Raw genomic sequence first — 22045 nt, forward strand, 5'->3', positions numbered from 1 at the left:
GCGGTGTAAAGTGAGTACAAGGACGGAAGATTGGTTTGTGTGATGTGCTGCTCCGTGTTCACGATCTTCTGCAGCTTCTTCCGGTCTTGGACAGGACAACTTCCATACCAGGTTGTGATGCACCCTAGAAGAATGCTTTCTACGGTCCATCAATAAAAGTTAGTGAGGGTTTTAGGGGACAGGCCAAATTTCTTCAGTTTTCTCAGGAAGTAAAGGTGCAGGTGGGCCTTCTTGGCAGTGGACTCTGCTTGGTTGGACCAAGTCAGGTCATTTGTGATATTGACCCCAAGGAACTTAAAGGACTGGGAAGCTTTTAAAAGTCTATAGAAAGCAACTAAAATCATCATTAGTAGGGAAAAGATGAAATATGAAAGTAAGCTAGCAAACAATATCAAGGTGGATGTAAAAAATAAAAGAGAGATGAGAGTGGATATAGGATGGCTAGAAAATGAGGCCAGGGAAATAATAACAGGGAACAAGGAAATGACAGGTGAACTAAATGAGTATTTTGCATCAGTCTTCACTATGGAAGACACTAGCGGTGTGCCAGGTGTTGAAGGATGTGAGGGAAGAGAAGGAGTGCAGTTGGGAAGGTGCTCAAAAAGCTGAAAGACCTAAAGGTGCACAAGTCACCTGGACCAAATGAACTGCACCCTAGGATTCTGAAAGAGGTAGCGGTAGAGATTGTGGAGACATTAGCAATGATCTTTCAAGGATCATTGGACTCTGGCATGGTTCCACAGGACTAGAAAATTACAAATGTCTCTCCACTTTTTAAGAAGGGAGTGAGGCAGCAGAAAGGAAATTATAGGACCTAACGAAGGGTCTCAGTCTGAAACGTTGACTGTTCGTTTCCATGGATGCTGCTCGACCTGCTGAGTTCCTCCAGCGTTTTGTGTGTGTTGCTTTGACCCCAGCATCTGCAGAATATTTTGTGTTTAGATAAAAGGGATGCAGTGGATGTTGTATATTTGGATTTTCAGAAATCCTTTGACAAGGTGCACAAGGTGAGGCTACTTACCATGGTATTACAGGAAAGATACTAGCATGGTTAGAGCATTGGTTGAAGGCAGTAGGTGGGAATAAAAGGATCCTTTTCTGGTTGGCTGCAGTGGTCTGTGTTGGGACCACTTTGTTTTATGTTGTATATCAATGATTTAGGTGATGGAATAGATGGTTTTGTTGCCAAGTTTGCAGATGATACAAAGATTGGTGGCAGGGCAGGTAGTGTTGAGGAAAGAGGAAGGCAGCAGAAGGACTTGAAATGTGCAAGAAAGTGGCAAATGCAATACAATGTTGGCAAATGCATGGTCATGTACTCTGGTAATAGAAATAAATGTGCAGACTATTTTCTAAACGGGGAGAAAATCCAAAAATCTGAGAGGCAAAGGGACTTGGGAGCCATCATGCAGAACACCATAAAGGTTAAATTGCAGGTTGAGTCAGTGGTGAGGAAGGCAAATGTAATGTTAGCATTCATTTCAAGAGGTAACAAATATAAGAGCAGGGATGTGATGCTGAGGCTTTATAAGGCACTGGTGAAGCCTTACCTGAGTATTGTGAACAGCTTTGGGCTCCTTACTTAAGAAAAGATGTGCTGGCATTAGACAGGGTTCAGAGGAGGTTCACAAGGATGATTCTGGGAATGAAAGGGTTATCATATGAGGAACGTTTGATGGCTCTGGGCCTGTACTCGCTGGAATTTAGAAGGTTGGGGGTGGATCTCATTGAAACCTTTCGAATGTTGAAAGGCCTAGTCAACGTAGATGTGGAAAGGATGTTTCCCATGGTGGGGAAGTCTAGGACAATAAGGCACAGCCTCAGGATAAAGGGGTATCCATTCAAAGCAGAGATGCGGAGAAACTTCTTTAACCAGAGGGTGATGAATTTGTGTAAATTGTTTACACAGGCAGCCGTGGAGGCCAGGTCATTGGGTGTATTTAAGGCGGAGATTGATAGGTTTTTGATTGGCTACATTATACAAAGGCTATGGGGAGCAGGCCAGGGAGTGGGTTTGAGGAGGGGGAAAAAAGGATTGGTCATGATTGAATGGTGCAGCAATGGGATAAATGGACAAATTCTGCTCCTATGTCTTATGGATATATGGCCTAAGTACATCAAGACCTGCAATAATCATCAGTATTGACCATATCAATCTTACTCTTTCCTTTCCTATTAGGGCCACCAATCCTCCATTTCATGGCCTACCTGCCTTGGCCAATCTGTCTGATTACAGCTGGGAATAAGATAAAGGGTTTGACACTACAACTGCTGTAAATCTGAAATAAGAGAACATTCCACAAAGCACTCTGACAAGATAATAATAGTTGCCTCCTCATAATAAACTTGGCAAGACCTAAAAATTATTCTTCCTTTAGCATTCTCATACACATATCCTGACCAATCTACCCATATCCAAGCAAATATCAGGGAGATATAAACAAAACCATTACACTAAAAGAGTTGCACATGCATTTAAAAGAGTGCCATCTCAAGAGCTATAGCAACTACTGTATGAAAAAATGCTAAAGCATTTTCCACATCAATATAGCTCGGAGTGAATGAAAATCAAAAAGGTCGTATGTGTTGGAAATCTGAAATAAAAACAGAAAATTATGAAGGAAAAATCAGGTGGTCAAGTGGCATCTATGGATAAAAACAGAATGGAAAGACCATAAACAGGAAAGGGAGAAAACAAGTTCTCTTTTGTTGCAAAGAGATGAAGAGAAAGATATATCCATTGAAAAGGACAGAGCAAGACCTCTGATTGGGAAAGGCCAATATATCAGTGAAAAGCTTTCATTGAAGCTATTTGGATAATATATGAAAAAAGAGAGAAAGATTGAGAGTGAGAGAATGAGAGAGTGAGAGAGTGAGTGAGAGAGAGAGAGAGAGACTGAGGGGGAGAAGGGGTAAGGGGAGGGAGAGGAGAGAGGGGTGGGGGTGGGGTAGAGAGGTGAGAAGGGGGAAGAATGTGGGGGAGGATTAAAGTAAAAGGCAACTGTTTCAGGATTGCATGCTCTGCAAAGTAGACACTCAATCTGTACTTGACTTCTCCAATGTACAGGAGAATGCTATATGAGTGCCAACTACAGCGCAGTAGATTGGGGAAAATGCAAGTAGTCTGTTGCTTCGCTGGATGGGTAAAACAAAAGTAAGCAGGAAACAGTTCTGTCGACCACAGCAGAGGGGAAGTCATAGTTAAGGAAGAAGGAAGGACCAAAGAATTTTGAATTTGATTTTGAATTCTGAAGGCTGTAATGTGCCCAGATGGAAGCCAAGTTATAAAACATAGAACACAGAAATCTACAGCTCATTACAGGCCCTTCAACCCACCATGTAATCTTCATGCTGCCTCAAATTTATGTTGGGCTTTTTCGAATAATGCAGGAGGTCACAGCAAAATTGTTCAAAATGGCAACGGGATGGAGAATTACAGTAACAGGTCCCTGCAGACCATGAGTTAAATCTTATATTTGGAACAGATATAGTGGAGAGGAACTAGAAGAAATTAAATGAAGTCCTTACAGGAAGAAGGGTTGGAGAAAGTATAGTTAAGATGGTTGTGAAATATATCAGCTTGCAGTGGGTTTTTGTTTCTAATTTATCCTGTAAGACAGGAATATACATGAAGATACAGACAAAGAAAACAAAATTTAGAGGTGAATCATATGAAGATGGGAGCTGAGTGAAAACTGGCAGCTAATTGTCAAGTTCTGAAAGAATTCAGGAAGTAGCGCATTAAATTTCACACTATATAAGGTTACGACATCGATAGTATTTTCATGTCATTCTCTGCTGGCTCTCAAAAGTAATTCCATTATTTACATTTTCCAAATTATTTATTCATAAACTACCTTTGACATACCAATTCTACCCCAATTCTTCTACCATTTGTCAGTGTAAACATACAGGGTACGTACAGCAGCCAGTTGAGGGACCAAATAACAAGTCTTTGGACTGCAGGAAACCGGGTCACTGGAAGGAATTCCAAACTCCAACAAAAGCACCAGTGGTGAAAATTGAATATGGGTCACTGAAACTGTGAACTAGTAGTAGTACACACTATGCGACTCTGCTAATTTATTGGGGTCGGGAACTGTGAAGTCTATAGGAAGTGGAAGGTATCAAAGGTGTTATGAGAAGAGATTTGGAGTCACTGTCCTCTCTAAACTGCACAGGTGGGCAGCCATGCAGTAACTGAAATGCTCCTGCACACTTAGCTTTTGTTGCCACGCAACTGGAATTTTCTTTTATATAACATTTTATTAAAGTGCCATGCAGTTTTCAGGTTGAATAAAAAAATTTCTGCTCAGAAATGGTTGGTTTGCATATCTGTAAAAAAAAATTAGAGGGAATGTTGCTTGGAGTTAATGTAATTAACATAAATGGCATGATAAAGTGTCATCAACACGAGACATTAATTCTGTTTCTGTACAGTGCAACCGAACCTGCTGAGTATTTGCAAATTTTTTTTTGTTTTTATTTCAGATCTCCAACATCTGCAGTTTGTATGCTTTTGAATTAACATAAACATGAGTATGATTTAAACAGTGACAAACGAAGTTGTGCTTCTTCTTGGGTTCCTAATCAGAATACTTATGACAACCTAATGCAATTTCAATACAACAAGTCACTGTTCTGAAAACAGTGGCTCCGGTGACGTCATTGTTCAGGATGGCAGCTTAAATCAATAGCTCCTCTGGAAAGCGCATATTTTGCCCCGTTAATCTATCAAATATAAGATCTTTCGAAAATATCTGAATTGATAAGGGGGGCAAGAATGGAGATAAAAAAGCACCACTGCAGAGCCTATAGAAGAGAGAGGTACAACGAGCAGCTCTCCTGCATGTGCACATGGCGGCGAGGCTGACGCTGGGCCTTGTTCAGGCGAAGCAGCAAATATGATAAGGATCCTGGAAGAAATAAAGGGAAGTTCAAAAAGATATGAAACAGCAACTAAATGATATAAAGTCAGAGCTCGCCAACGTCAATCAGAAAATAGCGTTGGCAAAGACATGAATTGAGAAGATGGAAGATCACGTGCAAAACATGGAACAGATACTAAGTAAGACAATAAAAATATTAAATCAACAGGAAAGTAAATTACTTGACCAGGAGGGAAAATCGCGACGGAAAAATATCAGGATTTATAATGTTCCCGAAGGAGCGGAAGGATTGTCAATGATAGACTTTGTAGAAAAGCTGCTGCGGGAACTGCTGGAGATTCCCCCAACTATGGAGATTGAAATTGAACGGACACATCGTTCACTCGTCCCGAGGCCTCCCGGAGACAGAGAAAGTAAGCCATGCTCAATAATACTTAGATTCCTTTGATTCAAGAGCAAGGCAGAGATTCAATGAAGGGCCTGGGGTAGGAAGAGAGATTCTTGAAACGGGAAGTTAATATATTTCGATCATGATTACCCCCCGGGCGTTCCTACAGAAATGGAAGGAATATTCCGAAGCAAAACAAATATTAAAGCAATAAAAGATTAAATTCCAAACCCCGTACCCTGCTAAACTGAGGGTATTTTACCAAGAAGAGATACAACTATATCAGATGGTGGAAGAGGCAACTACAGATATGAACAACAGAGGACTGCCCATTAGCGTGGTCAAACCAAGGGAAAGTCTGGCTGAGCAGTTATCCCGATCTGCTTGGGAAACTGAGAAAGCAGGGGACGGGAGCAGGACGAGAGAAGGATATTAGGAAGAGACTGTGAGTTCTCCGAGGACAGCTCTCACCTTCTCCAGAACAGCCATAAGGTTTGGCTAACTTTAAGAGTGCTGATAAACTAAATGGAAGCAAAAATAAATGGTGATTTACCTATCTCGAGAAATACATATTATAATGTGGATTTTATATTACTCAATTTTTTAAAATTCATTCATTCATTCCTTTTTCCCCACCTAAATGAGAATATATACATGGGAGGAATACACAGGGAAATCATTTCTGTGCAATGGACACAGACTTTTTTAACTTACTTTTATAGGTACTGCAGCGGGGGCCCTCAACTCACAGATAGGAGGGGCTATCCCCGACAGCTAGACGTTTCTTCTAGCTCAACCCAAGGTCATCTAGAGACCCCAGCCTTGGAATCACACCTTTGTTACCTTTTTTTTATTATTCGCGTTTCTTGGCTCTTACTTGTTCAGGGAGTAGATCGATTAAGTTATATTCTAAAAATTTCAATGATATACTAACAGATAAAAACACATGGCTAAGGACAAAGTAAAATTAATTTCTTTTAATGTCAATGGGCTGTTGAATCCAGTCAAGCGCAGTAAAATTCTATCAAAAATGAAAAAAGAACAAGCCCATGTAGCATATTTATAGGAAACTCACTTAAGTGATAATGAGCATGAAAAATTAAAAAGGCTTCACTAATTTGTTTTTCGCCTCATATAAATCAGGACATAGAAGAGGAGTTGTTATTCTCATCTCAAGCAAGCTAAATTTTGAAAGAGTATTCGAAATGGGAGATAAGGAGGGCAGATATATTCTGGTAAGGGGGAATATAGATGGAAATCCAGTTACTTTATTGAATATACGCACCCCCAGGAAGTGATATTAGTTTCCTCCAGAAAATTACTAATATTATAATAACGGAAATTAAGGTCTCTTGATATGTCGGGGAGAATTAAATTTACAATTACAACCAAAGTTAAACTCTTCCAATAGAAAAACAAGGTCCTTACATAAGAAAGTTAACACTTTTTTTGAGGATGTTGGTCTAATTGATATATGGAGGGACCTTTCCCCCGACAGGAGGGATTACACTCATTATTCTGCTCCCCCATTCCGTATATACAAGAATAGACTATTTCATAACATTTGGAAAAGATAGAGACAAAATAATCACTTGTGGAATTGGGACAATAGATGTAAGTGACCATGCACCTATATATTTATCTGTTGATTTTGACCTACAACCAAAGGATACTGTTTGGAAACTAAATTCAAGTCTACTCAATGATCCCTATTTTAAGGAACAAATTAAAAAAGAAATTGGTCTTTACTTAGAATTCAATGATAATGGAGAGGTTCCACCTCCCATTCTATGGGATATTCTGAAGGCTGTCTTAACAGGGAAAATTATAGCGATATCTTCATATAAGAAAAAAATAAGGAATAAAACATTAGAGGAATTACAAAATAAGCTGAAGGAACTAGAAAAAAAACACAAACTGAGTTTGGGACAGGATACACTAGAGGAAATTTTAAATATTAGAAATGAAATTAATAGTTTGGCTACACAAGAAATTTTTTAAAAATTAATGTTTCTGAAACGGAGACACTATGAAAGTGGATCTAAATCTATGAAAATACTGGCGTGGAAACTGAAAAAAAGGATAGCAGAAAATACAATTCATAGAATTAGGGATCCAAGAACAAAAGTGATAAAAAAAAAATAAGCTAAGTGAAATTCAAGAAGCTTTTGAAATGTTTTACAAAACTCTATATCCAAAGTTCCAGGGGGAAGTATAACCCAAATTGACACCTTCCTGAATTCTTTAGAGTTACCCACTTTAAGCAAAGAACAAAATAGAACGATGACTGCTGACATAACTGAAGCTGAACTAAAAACTGCAATTAGTAGGCTTAAATTAAGCAAGTCATCAGGATCAGATGGATATACGGTAGCATTGTATAAAGAGTTTAGAAATGAGTTAATTCCTGTTTTACTCCCCACACTGAACTGGGCCCTGAGAAAGGCGCAAATGCCACCCAGCTGGAAGGAGGTGATAATCTCAGCTACACCGAAAGACAAGGATAAAATGGAATGTGGGTCATTTAGACCAATATCTGTTCTTAACGTGGATTATAGAATATTTACCTCCATCATGGCCAAATGATTAGAAGAGTTTCTACCCACACTGATACATAATGATCAGTCAGGTTTTATACAATAACGCCAAACATAAGACAATATACGAAGGACACTTCACATTATGGATTATATTTTAAAAAATGAAATTGAAGCAATAGCGATAAGTGTGGATGCTGAAAAGGCATTTGATTCAGTTAATTGGAATTTTCTTTACAGAGTTTTACATAGATTTGGTCGACATGACACAATTATTAAAACTATACAGGCACTATACAACAATCCTACTGCCAGGATTAAAATCAGTGGATATCTATCTAATAGTTTTACCCTAGAAAAGGGCACGAGACAGGGTTGTACATGGTCACCACTACTCTTCGCATTATACTTGGAACCATTAGCTCAATACATCAGTCAAAATGAAGATATCAGGGGAATTACTATTAAAGGGACAGAGCATAAATTGGCCTATTACACGGATGACGTTTTGATCTATCTAGGGCAACTAACATACTCTTTACCTAAATTGATGCAATCCTTTGAAAAATATGGCCAATTATCAGGATACAAGATCAACATAGATAAAACCCAACTACTTTCATATAACTATATAGCCCACCAAGAGAAATTGAAAGTAGACATCCTTGGACATGGCAAACAAGAGTCTGTCAAATATTTGGGCATCTCTTTCAGAACCTACCAATAGAGATTAACCAAAATCAATTCAATGAATGGAACAAGATGCTATCAAGATATATATGGCAAGGTAAAAGGCCCAGGGTTTGTCTCAAAACTTTGCAATTAGCCAAGGAAAAGGGGGGGATGGGGCCTACCTTCTCTTAGAGATTATTATTTTGCAGCACAGTTGAGAGCTGTGATATGCTGGTGCAACCCATCGTATGACGCTCAATGGAAAAACATTGAGGAGAGGATACTTTCCATCCCCATGCAGGCAATTTTGGCTGATAACAACCTACAAAGTTACATGAATACTATTGATAACCCATGGATGAAATGGACTCTTAAGATATGCTCTTAAACTATTATAAAAGAGTATAAACTAGACAGAGACATTGTAATTCTTAAATAGTGTGCATATGACTCGGATTTTATGCCAAATAAACTGGATGCTAGATTTAAGGACTGGACAGCTAAAGGAATAACAGCTATTTACAATATAATGAAAGTAGGAAAACTGTTCAGGTTTGAACTGCTCAAAGAGAAACACTTATTAGAAGAACAAGACTTTTACCGGTATTTACAGATGCAATAGTATGTTAATAGGACAGTTAAAAATGTAACCAAGGCAAGTACATGTCTGATGGAGCTAATTAGAAAAGCATATAATTCAGACAACGGTAGTAGAATAATTTCAAGCGTGTATAAGGGTTTGTCAAATCTTAAAACACATTCGAATTCATACATTAAAACAAAATGGGAGAAGGAATGAGGGATAATAATATCTGAGGAAGACTGGACAATAATATGGGGGTAACAATGGAAGTGTACCAGTTCACAGAAATGGCAGGAGTTCGGGTGGAAAAACTTGATATTTTATTACACCCTCTCAGAAATCCCATTTTGATAGTAACGCCCCTGTTTGCCGGAGAGATTGTGGAAATCAAAATGCAAACCATTATATTTTCTGGGAATGCCCCGTTATCAAAGACTATTGGAGTGGGACACATAATGCCCTACAAGACATCTTTAAATGTGAAATACCCTTAGCGAGTAAGACCATATATTTTGGGTATATACCTCAAGAATGGTTGAAAAGAGATAAATATTTAATGAATGTACTGCTGGTGGCTGGTAAAAAGACCCTTACCAGGAAATGGTTATCACAGGAGAGCCCAACTTTAAATGTATGGATGGAAATTACAATGGACATTTCCAAAATGGAAAAGATAACAGCATCTGTTAATCATATGCTGGAACAATTTTATTCATGCCGGAAAAAATGGTTTAACTACATCTCATTGGCCTGATTTTATTCTCACAAGTCAATGAATATGTTGTAAAAAAATCACTCCCTACTCTGTACATAGTTTTCTTTTTCCGATTGTTCTTTCTTTCCTCTCCTTTCTGTAAGTGTATACCTCAGATAATTATGTGGAGATTTGTGACAAATATGATTATATGATATATCTGTACAGTATCTGAAATACATCTTATGGAAATGTTTGTTTGATGATGAAATTCAATAAAAAATAAATTACAAAAAAAAAGTAAAATAGTCATCTTGAAGCAGTAGTTTATATATTCCACTATATCCTGAGATTAATGGTACTTAAAGTCACCTAAATAATTGTGCAACTCCAGAAGCAATATATGAATAAATATACCACCATTACAGTAAGGTAGTGTAGAAATAACATTGAAACTGACAAATAAAAAGATAAATGTAACAAAAAATTACAACAATGTAATGGTTTTATGTGAAAAACACATAATGTCATTGCACATGCTTGAATTACTACAGATAGCATTTCCAATGCAATTCTCAATGGAAATAATTATTTTAAATCTCACAAATGCCTCCTTTAAATTTGTAAAAAGCCATTAATGCTTTGGTGATCATTGTTTTTAAGACAAGCAAATTTCATGCAAGTCACACAATAAAATAAGGAAAAGGAACATTCTTAAAAATCAAGATAGCTGGTCAAATTGTTTGTTAATGTAGCAAACTAAGGTTATACAAAGAGCAACACATAAAAAGCTGGAGAACTCAGCAGGTCAGGCAGGTTAGGTAGAGACCCTTCATCAAAACTAAAATCAAAGAGGGAACAGAGTCAGTATAAAAGGGTGAGGGGAAGGTGTGGAACAAGAGCTGGTGGGTGAGAGTGAATCCAGTTGGTGGTGGAGGGAATTCATATGCAAGTGAGGGAGGGAGAGAGTGGGAATGTCGCAAGAAACTGGGAGATGATAGGTGGAAGTGACAAATGGCTGAACAATCTGATAGGGGAGGACAGTAGACCATAGAATAAAGGGAAGGAGGTGGGGAGGGTTACAACTGAGAGGAATATGTGGGTGATGAGCAGATCAAGAAGGCAAAGATGGAGAAAGATGAGTGATGGGGACTGGTGGGTAAAGGGGGAAAAAAGGACAGAGAGGAGAGATTACTGAAAATTACAGAAATCAACATTCATTTTGTCAGATTGGAGACTACCAAGGGTATGAGCTGTTGTTCCTCTAATCCAGTTTGCCCACCACTGACTCGTACATGTTACAATACTTATAAAATGTGATATGAAGGGGGTGGTTACTGCAGTGGGATCATCTGCCAGAAACAGCTGAACTGCAGAGAAGCAAGAACTGCATCACTAGCTACAACTTCCATTAAATCCTGACACTTATATTTTGAAAGGAAGTTCAATTCCCTCTTCTTGGCGAGTACATGCTCTTTATTGCCAGATAGAATTTGCATACATAATAGCATGGCTTAAAAATAATTACTGAAAAAAAATTTTTTAATGGCTAAAATGCTAGTTTATCTTTGCATACATTTTCAGTGCTGATACCTTTTCAGGCAAGATTATACTTATTATAATTCTTTGATGTCTATTTTAGATTTTCAAACATTCATTTTCTTAAAAAATTCATGTTACAGAGAAATTTTTGTATTTCATTACAGAAAGTAATATATTAAATAATAAACCACTTTTCAAAGAAGAACGATTACTTTGTAGGTATGGAGCCCAGTGCATGATTAAACAAAGGTAACAAACAAGTGCTAATTTATCAGACAAGGAGTTGAATTAAGTAAATTGATTAACTGAAACAGAAACAGGTGTAGAATGACTCAAACTGGGTGAAAGACAACCAAACTAAAAGGTGAGGATGTGGCAGATGTGACAGTTTAATCAATTCTTATACTATGACAAGAGTGAGTATTGTAACAAGACTCAAGGTGGTCATCATGTAACAGCAAGGCCTCTCCAAAGCAGAAATTTTACAGCAGAATGGAGTTTCAAGATGTGCTGTAAAAGGCTCTTCTGAAGAACCACAGAGAAACGGACAAGGTTGAGGACCAGAAACACAGCGGTAGGCTACGGAAATTGCATGCAGCAGATGAGAGATACATCAAACTGATGACCCTCCTAAATCAGAAGTTCAGCACTGCTATCAGCTCTGAACTCCCAGAAACCACTGGAACCTAAGTACATCCCTCTACTGTCCAGAGAAGTCTTATCACAAGTGGTCTTCACGGAAGAGCTGCTGCCAAAAAGGCATTTCTCCAAAATGGAAACAAGCCAAGAGATTCATCTACACAAGAACTGAGGTCCTGAACATTGCCAGAAAGTGCTCTGGACTGCTGAGCTAAAATTTGAAAATTTTTGGCTCAAACAGGAGGAAGTTTGTGCATAGAAGAGCTGGAGAGTGATACACGGATGAGAGTTTGTAGCCAATAGTGAAGCACGGCAGAGGTTCCCTGCAGGTTTGGGGCTGCATTCCTGCAAATGGAGTTGGTGACCTGCTCAGAATTAGTGGAATCTTCAATGCTGAGGAGTACAACCAGACTCTCAATCACCACGCAATACCATCAGGAAGACGTGTGATCGGTCTCAGCTTCATTCTGCAGCAGGACAATGACCCCCCCAAACACGGCCAAGGTCATAAAGAACCATCTTCACTGAAAAGAAGAACAAGGAGTTCTGAAACAGATGGTTTTGACCTCCACAGAGCCCTGATCTCAACAGCGTCGAGGCTGTCTGGGTTTAGCTGGAGAGACAGAAGCAAGCGAGACAGCTAAGGTTTGCAAAAGAACTGTGGCAAGTTCTCCAAGATGTTTTGAACCACCTACCAGTCGACTTTTCTCCTAAAACAGCATGTCAGTGCACCTAAGAGAATTGATGCAGTTTTAAAGGCAAAGGCTGGTCACTCCAAATACTGATTTGATTTAGTTATTTTTACTCTTTACTGCTCTTTATATCAAATTTTTTGATCTCTAGAAACCTTTCATTTTATTATTTTTGAAAGCATCTTTGCTTTTTTTTACATGTGCCTAAGACTTTTGCATATACTGTATATATGTTTTTGTAATTTCTCATTTTTTAAAATATCAGATTACCCATGGTTACTGTGGCAAAGAAAAATGTTGGCAATAAATATTCCATTGAGTATCTTGCCCATGGATTTATTCCATCCCCACAGGACAAAAGGATGTCACTGTGTCTACTTTGTATGTAAGCTGCGGAAGCACTTGGACACAGCTTATAAGCACAAGACACTAGATTACTTCAAAAAAAAACTACTTGATAATTTTATGATAGACAAAAGTTTACTTGCATCTTATGCGATTTCAAACTTAATTGCAAAAGGTGGCAAGCCACACAATATAGGTGGGTCATTGATTCTGCCTGCACTTTCTGTTGTAATTTCTACTGTTATGAATCAGAGCACATATGAAACTATTTAAGGCATCCTCTTGAGCAACTCATCAGTATCAAGGCTATTGATGATATAGAAAAACAACAAGTTGCACAACTGCAAGTTAAGAAGTTTGCCCTGGAAATTGATGAAAGCACATTAAGTGATAATGAAGCCCTTCTGATGACATACGTTAGGTTTTTGAATGATTATCAGGCCAGTGAGGAAATGCTTTTTGCCCGAAAGCTTAAGACAGATACCAAAGGTCTCAGCCCGATGCGTCGACTGTACTTTTTTCCACAGGCACTGTTTGGCCTGCTGAGTTCCTCCAGCATTTTGTGCATGTTATGAAAGGTGATATATCCTTGAAGAAGTCATGAGCTACTCCTTGGAAAACAATATTCTGCTAGAAAATATAATGGCTCTTGCAACTGATGGTGTTGCTTCAATGGTAGGAACATACAGAGGATTCATTTCTCATTTTAAAAATGCTGTTCCTGACGTTTTTTGCATATACTATGTCATTCCCCTGTCAGCATTTGGTTGCTTAAAAAAATTGGGAGAATGGTTGCACAACACCCTTGCTGCTATAATTAATCAAATGCACTTCAAGATAATCTTTTTCAATAGCTTTGTGAGGAAAACAAAGAAGATATTGAATAGCTAGTAATGCATACAGAGGTCTGATGGTTATGACAAGGCAATTGTCTTCGTTGCTTTGCTGCACTTTGGGATAGTACTGCGGCATTTCTAAGTAAGAAGCAACTTCGAGACCTGCTGGAGATGCATATTCTAAATTCCAGACTGGATGCTGGATCCAACTGGAGTGATTGTGAATGGTGTTGACACCATATTGCAAGAATGTCTTATTGAACTGTAGAGTGATAGTAACAGCGGAAGCAAAATTCTGTGCTTCAAGCAAGATTTCTGGACAACTAGTGATATTCAAAATACAGTTCCACAGCTCTGGAAGAAAGCAAAATTGTTTTTATTTCAATTTCCCACCTCTTATCTAGTTGAATGTGATTTTAGTGAAGCTCCTCACCTGCTGTCAAAAGCTCATAACGATCTTGATGTTGTGAAAAGAGGTGATCTTAGATTATCTTTAACCAAGTTGCAACCAGATATTCAAAAAACCTGCTAGTTTGCATCAGTCACAAGGATCTCATTAAATACCCAAACTAGCAATATTAAATGCTTTCTCATTCCTGGTTGGAAAAATATTACAGTATTATCAATAAAATATCCTATTCAGAGCTTTGAAAGAGTTTTATTTTACATATGCCTTTACATTATATTTCACGTTTAAGATATAATACCAGTAATCTATTAAAATAGATATTGACTGTATATTAGAATAATTAGTACAGTTGACCAAAAAAACTTTAGCAACTAATGGAGATTATGGAGGGTGGAGGCAACAGACAAATGAAAATAATAAGTGAGCCATGACCAGAAAAGGGCTGAGAACCACCACTCTAATCGGCCAACTGAGGACACATCTTCTCCTTCTGGGGTGGAAGTAGCATGATTTTGGATGACATTATAAAGTCTATTCTTAGACAACTTAAATTACAACTTGTTTTAATTTAATTTTTGTACTGTTTAAAAATTAGCAATTTTACTAACAACTGAGGGAATTCTCACCCTTTTCTAAGAATTATTTTTTATAATCATTACAAGGTAGAATTTGTAATAATTCATCCTTTTTAAATGGACTTTACATATTGTATTCATGCCATTCCTATTCAAGATGAGGAAGTTAGATATCTTTTTTTTCATCTAAGTCTCATTTGCTGAAGTTCTTGCAAATATGACCAGATTCTGAATCCTATTTCTCTATCTACTATTGTGGAAAGACGTCTAATTGCAAATTACGTTCTTCCAGGAAAATATCAGGAATAATAAACTTAATTTGGATTCTTCCTTGCACTCTAACAATTAAATGTTCATTCAGATTATAAAGAAAAAAATCAAATACTCAGGGCTAGTAATGAAAATTAAACTAATACTTTTGTCACAACTAGAACTGCAAATACTACATGGCCTAATGAAATAGAGTTGTTCTGTGTACTGCCATATTTGTATTAAAGAGTTGTAAATGTTTTATATAATCAATGACAATACATTAAATTCAAAATGTTCTTATAAAGCCAATAATTTAAAATAAACCTACTTTTCAAGTTCTAATTGCATCTTCAACTTTTTCTTTGCTCCTAATGTGAGTGTTTCAAATTTGTTCAGATCTTCTTCAGTAAGACTGAGGAACTATATAAAAAAAAGTCATTTATTAAAAATAAACTAGAATTGATTTTAACTAGCTAACATATCAAAGTTATGGTATTATGTTAAATTATAATAACCAAATTACTCATCAGGAAGTTCAAAACACATGTTTCATGCAAATTACATTTTTTTGTATGAACATAGTCTGCTCTCCTGCATAAACAGAGAGATAGCTCAGAGCAGAGTGCTTGCAAACTCATCTCTTTTCTGTAGGATCAGAGAAATGTACTCTATCTTCAGTTACATTCACAATGAGTACTCATTCAGAGGAGAGACCAAAACCACATAATGAACAGATATATTTTATTAGCTGCCTCTGTTTTGAGTTTTGGATGTTTAAATCATCATAATGTGGCCTGGATCACAGCAGCTCAGTACACCACTGTCTACATGAGAGGTCACCCTGGGTTAGTAATGTGCCCTTCCTTATCTTTACATAAGTAATAGGTTCATTTGTAACTAGCATCACAGATTGTTCCTTCAATTGGCAGAAGGTGATGTATCAAAGTCTAACCAGATTCATAGGAAAACAGCATAGCTTGCCCATAGGGAAGCTGGAACACTGCAGTGCAATGAGACAGTTAAAAAATTTTTAAATTGTAATTAATTCCCAGTAATGGTTTGTATAATTTGTTTTTACTGCTAATATAAATAATATTCACCATTTTTCTATGTCCCAAATTATCTTCAGTGTGGAGATTTACTGGGCTTGCAATTGGAGGCACCAGTGTATACCTGGCCATCCCTCACTGAAAAAAGCTGTAAGGGTCTTACATTTATGTTCAGGTCACAGTGGATGGTTGGTAGCTGTTGGAAGGTATTTTTAAAGTAATGAACATCTTCCTATTGAGCTGCACTTAATTGTGAAATAATTAAGATTGTTCCCATTCCCACCACATAAGTCTACTGATGAATAAGCCCTTTAATTTCCAATTAATTTCCTATTGAATATTTGTATTGTGATCATCACAAAACAATATTATTAGGTTTCTCGGTGAAATATTGCACTGTCTCTGTTTCAATACTTGATATTCCAATCAGCTACTGCAGGAACGTGCAGCTGTAAAAATGCAGCCAGAGTTCTGACCCTGAAAGACAGCTCTCAAAGTGATACATGCACAACATAAGCAGCCATTCTGCAACTACTGGAGAGTGATACCTCTTCAAGAATGGCAGCTGCAATGATAGAAGAAGGGGAAGAGACCTGGACAAACTTGTGAAGAACAACACTGCCAGGTGGGATGTTCTCTGTTCTCCAACATGAACCTTTGGCCATCATGGATCTTCACAAAACCATTAATGCAGCACTGAGTAGCACAATGTGAGACATTGTATAGATCAGCAGCATTCGCTTAGAATGATTCTGAGGCTAAGAAGCTGACAGTAGTATTATCATGACTTTGAATGTGACTATGGTCCAATTGTATGTCTTGAGTTTTTAATCATAAAGGAGGCATAGAACTACTGCTCAAAAAAATATACAAAATCTGGGGTTCCATTGAATTCTGGGTGAAGGATCTTGTATGATACATCTGAAACCTATGGTCTATATTCATGTCATCCAGCAAAACTGTTAGGTTTTGATACTGGAAGCAAGTTTTGATTATAGGAACATCGTAGATCTTAATATTTGGTAGCATCAAGTGTTGGTCCATTAAATAAAGTAGCTTCAGGGAGTACGTAAGAAAATAGTAATTGTTATTTTTCAAATAGGAGAGGATGAAATAATATTAGAGTCAAAAAATGATGTCGAACTACTGCTAATGTCATTGAGGGGAGTTTTTATGCTGGAATTACATTAATAAATTTACTGAAAATCTCAGTGCAAAGAAGAGACTGAATTTTCCACTACATGGTAAGGAAGCTAGAAAAGGGCAAAGTTTTGCTCAGTATTGTTGAACCTATATGCACTGTAACTTTTTACAGTTGAAGTGAATTAAATTTGAGAAAATGAATTTGCCTGTCACTTTAGTTCTCTGTCCTATTCCTCTTCTGTTTCCCTGTCTTCAGCCAACTACATTGTTCCAATAATGCCCAAGCTTAAGGAATAGCATCTCATCTTAGAGCCACATATAGCATGGACACAGGACAAATAATACATTAATCCTATAATCCAAATAATAAATACTGACTGAAAACCTCAGCTAAACTAGTCCTACTTGTCTCCCAAAGTCCTACTTTGGTCCAAATCCCTCTAAAGCAGGGGTTCCCAACATGGGATTCATGGACCCCTTGCTTAATGGTATTGGTCTATGGCACAAGAAAAAAGTTAGGAACCCCTGATCCAAAGCTTTCCTTTCAATGTACATTTCCAAGTATATTTTGAATGTTTTAATATACCTACATCAACTACTTCCTCTGGTAGTTTATTCCATATTCTTACCATCCTCCGGGTGAAAAAGTTACCCCTTAGGTTCCTATTAAATCTCTACCCTCTCACTTCAATCCTATGCCCTCTAATCTAATCTCTAGGTAGGGTGAATGCATGAATTCACTCTATCTATGCCCCTCATGCTTTTATACATCAAATAAGATCACTCCCCCGACCTCATTCCCCTATACACCAATGAAAAAAATCTCAACCTTTCTCCATAACACAGTCCCATGAAGACTGGCAACATTCCTGCAGATCTCCTCTGCACTCTTTGACCAAAACTGGTCACAATATTCCAAATATAGCCTCATCAACATCTTGGACAATTGCAATCTAACACCACAACTTCAGTATTCAATTCCCTGACTGATGAAGGCCAGTGTACAGAGTAAGCCTTCTTTACTACCCTGTCTATTCGTGATGCCACTTTCAGGCAACCATATACTTGAATTCCGAGGTCCCTCAATTCCACAAGCCCTCTGTGCTCACTGCAGCCCCAGGGACTTGATACTAAAAATAGCTCAAAGCACGTTTTAAAAACTGACTCAGAATCCATGGCTGAAATCAAAAAGGAAATTGCAGCATATTAATTGTCTGTAAAAGGAAGAAAATGTACAAAATAGTCAAGTAGATTCCTCAAGATTATTGATTTACATAAAAACATAGAAAACCTACAGCACAATACAGGCCCTTCAGCAAGCCTCTGACTATCCACATGATCAATGCCTCTCATCATCTTATACACCTCTATCAGGTCACCTCTCATCCACCGCCACTCCAAGGAGTAAAGGCCAAGTTCACAAAACCTATTCTTATAAGGCATGCTCCCCAATCCAGGCAACATCTTTGTAAATCTCCTCTGTACCCTTTCTATAGTGTCCACATCCTTCCTGTAGTGAATTGACCAGAACTGAGCACAGTACTCCAAGTGGGGTCTGACCAGGGTCCTATATAGATGTAACATTACCTCTTGGCTCTTAAACTCAATCCCACGACTGATGAAGGCCAATCCGCTGTATGCCTTCTTAACCACAGGGTCAACCTGCGCGGCAGCTTTGAGTGTCTTATGGACTCGGACCCCAAGATCCCTCTGATCCTCCACACTGCCAAGAGTCTTACCATTAATACTGTATTCTGTCATCACATTTGACCTACCAAAATGAACCACCTCACACTGTCTGGGTTGAACTCCATCTGCCACTTCTTAGCCCAGTTTTGCATCCTATCAATGTCCCGCTGTAACCTCTCACAAGCCTCCATACTATCCACAACACCCCTAACCTTTGTGTTATCAGCAAATTTACTAACCCATCCCTCCACTTCCTCATCCAGGTCATTTATAAAAATCACGAAGAGTAGGGGTCTCAGAACAGATCCATGAGGCACACCATTGGTGACCGACCTCCATGCAGAATATGACCCGTCTACAACCACTCTTTGCCTTCTACAAGCAAGCCAACTCTGGATCCACAAAGCAAGGTCCCGTTGGATCCCATGCCTCCTTACTTTCTCATAAGCCTTGCATGGGGTACCTTATCAAATGCCTTGCTAAAATCCATATACACTACATCTATTGCTCTACCTTCATCAATGTGTTTAGTCACATCCTCAAAAAATTCAGTCAGGCTTGTAAGACACGACCTGCCTTTGACAAAGCCATGTTGACTATTCCTAATCATATTATGCCTCTCCAAATGTTCATAAATCCTGCCTCTCAGGATTTTTTCCATCGACTTACCAACCACTGAAGTAGGACTCGCTGGTCTCTAATTTCCTGGGCTATCCCTACTCCCTTTCTTGAATAAAGGAACTACATCTGCAACCCTCCAATCCTCCAGAACCTCTCCCATCCCCATTGATGATGCAAAGATCATTGCCAGCAATCTCCTCCCTTGCCTCCCACAGTAGCCTGGGTTACATCTCATCTGGTCCCGGAGACTACCCAACTTGATGCTTTCAAAAATTTCCAGCACATCCTCTTTCTTAATATCTATATGCTCAAGCTTTTCAATCTGGTATAAGTCACCCCTACAATCACCAAGATCCTTTTCCGTAGTGAATACTGAAGCAAAGTACTGATTAAGTACCCCTGCTATCTCCTCCAGTTCCATACACACTTTTCCACTGTCACACTTGATTGGTCCTATTCTCTCATGTCTTATCCTCTTGCTCTTCACATACTTGTAGAATGTCTTGGGGTTTTCTTTAATCCTGTCCATCAAGGCCTTCTCATGACCCCTTCTGGCTCTCCTAATTTCTTTCTTAAGCTCCTTCCTGCTTGCCTTATAATATTCTAGATCTCTATCATTACCTAGTTTTTTGAACCTTTTGTAAGCTCTTCTTTTCTTCTTGACTAGATTTTCAACAGCCTTTGTACACCACGGTTCCTGTACCCTACCATCCTTTCCCTGTCTCACTGGAACATACCTATGCAGAACGCCATGCAAATATCTCCTGAATATTTGCCACATTTCTGCCGTACACTTCCCCGAGAACATCTGTTCCTAATTTATGCTTCCAAGTTCCTGCCTGATAGCTTCATATTTCCCCTTACTCCAATTAAATGCTTTCCTAACTTCTCTGTTCCTATCCCTCTCCAGTGCTATGGTAAAGGAGATAGAATTGTGATCACTATCTCCAAAATGCTCTCCTGTTGAGAGACCTGACACCTGACCAGGTTCAGTTCCTAATACCAGATCAAGTACAGCCTCTCCTCTAGTAGGTTTATCTATATATTGTGTCAGGAAACCTTCCTGAGAACACCTAACAAACTCCACCCCATCCAAACCCCTCGCTTTAGGGAGATGCCGATCAATATTTGGGAAATTAAAATCTCCCACCAAGACAACCCTGTTATTATTACACCTTTCCAGAATCTGTCTCTCTACCTGCTCCTCAATGTCCATGTTACTATTGGGTGGTCTATAAAAAACACCCAGTAGAGTTATTGACCCCCTTCCTGTTTCTAGCTTCCACCCACAGAGATTCAGTAGACAATCCCTCCATGACTTCCTCCTTTTCTGCAGCCATGACACTATCTCTGATCAGCAGTGCCACGCCCCCATGTCTTTTGCCTCCTTCCCTGTCCTTTCTGAAACATCTAAAGCCTGGCACTCTAAGTAACCATTCCTGCCCCTGAGCCATCCAAGTCTCTGTAATGGCCACAACATCATAGTTCCAAGTACTGATTCACGCTCTAAGCTCATCCACTTTGTTCATGATGCCTTTTGCATTAAAATAGACACATCTCAAACCATTGGTCTGAGCACATCCCTTCTCTGTCACCTGCCGATCCTCTCGCACTGTCTCCAAGTTTTCTCTATTTGTGAGCCAACAGCCCCTTCCTCCATCTTTTCAGTTCAATTCCCACCCCCTCGAAATTCTAGTTTAAACTCTCCCCAGTAGCTTTAGCAAACCTCCTGATTTCTACAATATGTATTTAGTATTATGATACTGCATTCACAAAACAATAAATTCTTTCCCAATGCACTTTAGTACACTCTTCCCATATACAAAAACAATATTTTTAAAGACTTAATGCAATGAAGTATTTTTCTCTTACATAGAATTCACAATTCAAATTTAACAAAGAGAAACCTACCTTATCCATTGTGAGTTGTTTAAAAACAGGATAATACTTGTGCAGTCGCAACTTTTTAAGCCAGTCAAGAATTCCAATTTGTTCTGTATTTTGTGGACTCAAGTTCTCAGTATGCGGCCAAGCAACTGGTGCTGAGCTTCCACTGACAGTGTGTGGGCAAGATGAAACAGAAATTGATGGTTGTAGCGTGTTATGGGAACACTGGATGCTGGCTACACCACATATTGGCCTGCAAAAACAAAAATGGATTTTGCACATTTTTCTTTAATAAACCACATCCCTCACACAGTTATAACAGAATCACATGGTAATGTGCCCAAGTAATTCTACAGACAACTCGTGTTTAAGGCAGATTGCATTTTTCTATCTTCATCCTCAACATCTTATCAAGAGGATGTAAAACCAAAAAGCACTTGTGCCGTTCAGTAATAAGTGAGAATAAATTAACTCACAAATCAAAGTCTGTTTTCATGATAGCTACCTCTCTGTTAATTCTGAATATAAATAATTTATTTCAGATATCATTAAAAAGAAACCTTTGAGCTGAATTCTGCAGTCAGTTACTGGCAAAGAAATGCT

The 22045-nt window shown here is 38.4% G+C and overlaps 1 protein-coding gene across 1 annotated transcript in view; it reads right to left on the reverse strand.

The window, feature by feature from the left end:
- The window catches only part of zcchc14 (zinc finger, CCHC domain containing 14), a 155496-nt gene that overhangs the window by 38980 nt on the left and 94471 nt on the right, over positions 1-22045 (reverse strand). Inside the window, exons 8-9 of the mRNA XM_063067000.1 lie at positions 21467-21695; positions 15382-15473 (exon numbers count right to left, since the gene is read on the reverse strand). Of these exons, the coding sequence (XP_062923070.1) occupies positions 15382-15473; positions 21467-21695 (321 nt within the window). The remainder of the gene's footprint in view (positions 1-15381; positions 15474-21466; positions 21696-22045) is intronic.

The sequence above is a fragment of the Mobula hypostoma genome, chromosome 14 (genome assembly GCF_963921235.1).
Source record: "Mobula hypostoma chromosome 14, sMobHyp1.1, whole genome shotgun sequence".
NCBI lineage: Eukaryota > Metazoa > Chordata > Chondrichthyes > Myliobatiformes > Myliobatidae > Mobula > Mobula hypostoma.